At 44.4% G+C, this 3,153-nt stretch overlaps 1 protein-coding gene across 1 annotated transcript; it reads left to right on the top strand.

The window, feature by feature from the left end:
- The first annotated feature begins 1,092 nt into the window (after positions 1 to 1,092).
- Positions 1,093 to 2,165, top strand: LOC137387206 (uncharacterized). The gene is made up of 2 exons (XM_068073545.1): positions 1,093 to 1,995; positions 2,142 to 2,165. The coding sequence occupies exons 1-2, from the start codon at positions 1,093 to 1,095 to the stop codon at positions 2,163 to 2,165; spliced, it is 927 nt and encodes a 308-aa protein (XP_067929646.1).
- The last annotated feature ends 988 nt before the right edge of the window (positions 2,166 to 3,153 follow it).

Genomic DNA, 3,153 nt, shown 5'->3' with positions numbered 1-3,153 from the left:
TGTTGTTAGAGCGTTCTGCTCGTGTTGTGCTTTGTGCTGATATTTGTGAATAAACTTCGACGCTTTCTCAAGGTGTTATTAATTGATTCATAGCAGACTATCTAGTAGGGAGCACTAGCTTTATTTGTTTTGTCTTCTCCTCATAAGCCGTGGCTTAAGACTGCGTTTCATAGCTGCAGCCACACAAGGCTTCGAGGGACGACAGACAGATTTGGCGAGTCTGTAATGCTGTGCGTAGGCACGTGGTATTAGACAGCGAACCACAGCTGCATCCACGCTAGTGCACCACCTCAGCCAGACAAGTGTTCTGCCAACTAATAGGAACTAGACATTTAATGATAGTCGGTCTGATCCTACGAGGCCAGTATTCGGTCTGATCCTACGGGGCCAGCGTTCGGTCTGATCCTACAAGGCCAGTATTCGGTCTGATCCTACGAGGCCAGTATTCGGTCTGATCCTACGAGGCCAGTATTCGGTCTGATCCTACGAGGCCAGTATTCGGTCTGATCCTACGAGGCCAGTATTCGGTCTGATCCTACGAGGCCAGTATTCGGTCTGATTCTACGAGGCCAGTATTCGGTCTGATCCTACGAGGCCAGTGTTCGGTCTGATTCTACGGGCCTGTGTTCGGTCCAAATTCGTCAGGGCCAGTCTTCGGTCCAGCTTAGTCAGACTTAGGGTAGCTCCCGTATAATCTTGACGGTCGGGTGTGGCATCATTAGCGAGTATTACTTTAAGCTTTGCGCATGCGTGCACTGTAATAACACTGAAGCAGCAGTAGCAGAGCACGCCTATGGCAAAAATGATGATTTAGAACTCAACATATTGAACAAATAGTTAAAATGTGCAATATTTCGAAGTGCCCCAGCTAGTTTTGTAACACTGTTGATATTAGCATTAGTACTAGTTGTTGTATATTAGAGTTATCTTCCCTATCTGTTCAATGTTTGGTTCTCATTAATCACGAGATTTAGTGTGATCAGTGTTCGTCCATGAAGGGAACAATAAACATGTGTAAACCATAAAGCTAATTCAGATCCTAATAAGATACAACAAATTGGCGACGAGGATGGGATTAGCAGTAATAGCACAATGGCAGAGATGGGAATTAAAGCTCCTACACTACTGTGTGTAATGGGAAAACCTCCCACTCTGGAAAACTGGAGAACTTTTAAACAGCAACTGAAGCTGTACCTCATTGCATCAGGTATTCCTGATGATGCTGAAGCTAGAAAGCAAGCAATCCTTCTGACACTGGGAGGTCCTGAATTGCTTCGCATATATAATACATTTGATTTGGCGGAGGACCACGGAGAAACACTTAATCAAATCTTAGTGAGATTTGATAATCACTTTCAACCACGAGCAAATGTGCTTATAGAACGTTTCAAATTTCGATCAGCCAAACAGGAAATGGAAGAGTCTGTTGATGCATATCTAGTACGAATCACTGGACTAATTCAAGATTGCGGTTTTGCTGACAATACACGCAATGAACATCTTAGAGATCAGCTGGTCTATGGATGTTATGATGAACGGTTGCGAGAGAAATTGTTTCGAAATGCAGCGCTGACATTTGATCAAGCCAAAGCTGATGCTAGAGCTCACGAAGCGGCACGTGAACAAATGATGATATTCAATCAGGCCAGCCAAACTCGGTCTAATGAAAAGCATCGCGAACTGGGTGCCAATAAAGAGGTCGTTGCGCAGGTAGTCCAACGAAACTTTTCACCACAAGGTAACAAGTCCTGCTACCGATGTGGCCGAAGGACCCATCTGGCCAATAACTGCCCTTTTAAGGACGCGGAATGTCATCAATGCCATAAGAAAGGTCATATAAAACCCGTATGCCGCCAGAATGACCAGAAGAAGAAACCTAACCAGGAGAACGGCAGCAGTGTAAAAACCGTAGACAGTACTGGCCCGTCCAACCATCGAAGCGGAGAATCCGGAGATGATGAAGATGGAGAGAATCCTGTATATCTTACTTCGGAGGTAGTACACGCAACTGAAAGTTTACCTAAACATGGCCATCCAATAACTGTTACCTGTGAAATAAATCAAGTAGAGCTAAACATGGAAGTTGATACCGGATGCTCTACCACTCTAATCCCTGATTATGTGTATGACACTAAATTTAGACATTTAGTTTTACAACCATCTAATAAGAACTTTTATAGTTTTACAGGTGAATCGGTAGCCTGCAAAGGAAGGCTGTGGGCAGAGGTGCGCTATGCCGGATGGTCGGGGAATCTGTGGTTGTATGTGGTCACTGGTGCTAGATGTGTTCTTCTGGGGCGGGACTGGATGCGACGGCTTCCTATAGACTGGTCATCGGTTTTACACGCTGGAGGGATTGGCAAGGTAGGTGGTGGAGACGGTCTGTCATTGGATGAGGTGTTGGCTCGTCACACTGAGTTATTCCAGCCTGGTTTAGGGACCCTGAAAAACATAACAGCTAAGTTGTATTTGAAAGAGGGTAGTAAGCCAGTTAGGGAGAAAGCATATAGGATACCACTTGCACTAAAAGAATCGGTTGAAGTCGAGTTAGACCGGCTAGTAAAAGAAGGAATAGTCGAGCCTGTAGAATTTAGTGAGTGGGCGTCAGGGGTAGTACCAGTAGTGAAAGAAAATGGTAGTCTTAGGCTATGCGGTAATTTTAAACCCACTATTAACTCATGTTTACAAGAGTTGTCCCCTCCCCAGATACACATGGATGACATTCTGTCCAAACTGTCGGGTAGTAAGCTGTTTACAACACTAGATTTATCAGCTGCCTACAACCAGATGGTAGTAGATGAGCAGTACAGGGACTTGTTAACTATAGCTACATGCAAAGGTTTGTTTAGATTTAAACGTTTGGCCTTCGGTATCAAGACGGCTCCTGCTATCTGGCAGCATGCGATGGAGCAAGTTTTAAATGGATTACCAGGGGTTCAAGTCTACTATGATGACATTTTAGTTTCCGGTACTTCTAAGCTTGAGCATAATATAAACCTTGATGCCGTAATGGATAGACTAGAACAGTTTGGGTTGAGACTGAACAAGCGTAAGTGTAAGTTCATGCAGCTTTCGGTGCAATACCTAGGTCATATAATTGATGAGAAAGGTGTAAAGCCTGTCCCTAGTAAGGTAGAAAGTATCGTTGATACC

This window comes from Watersipora subatra, chromosome 2 (assembly GCF_963576615.1).
Source record: "Watersipora subatra chromosome 2, tzWatSuba1.1, whole genome shotgun sequence".
In the NCBI taxonomy this organism is placed as follows: domain Eukaryota; kingdom Metazoa; phylum Bryozoa; class Gymnolaemata; order Cheilostomatida; family Watersiporidae; genus Watersipora; species Watersipora subatra.
The sequence above is the reverse complement of the archived record's forward strand: the minus strand, read 5'-3'. Positions and strand labels throughout refer to the sequence as shown.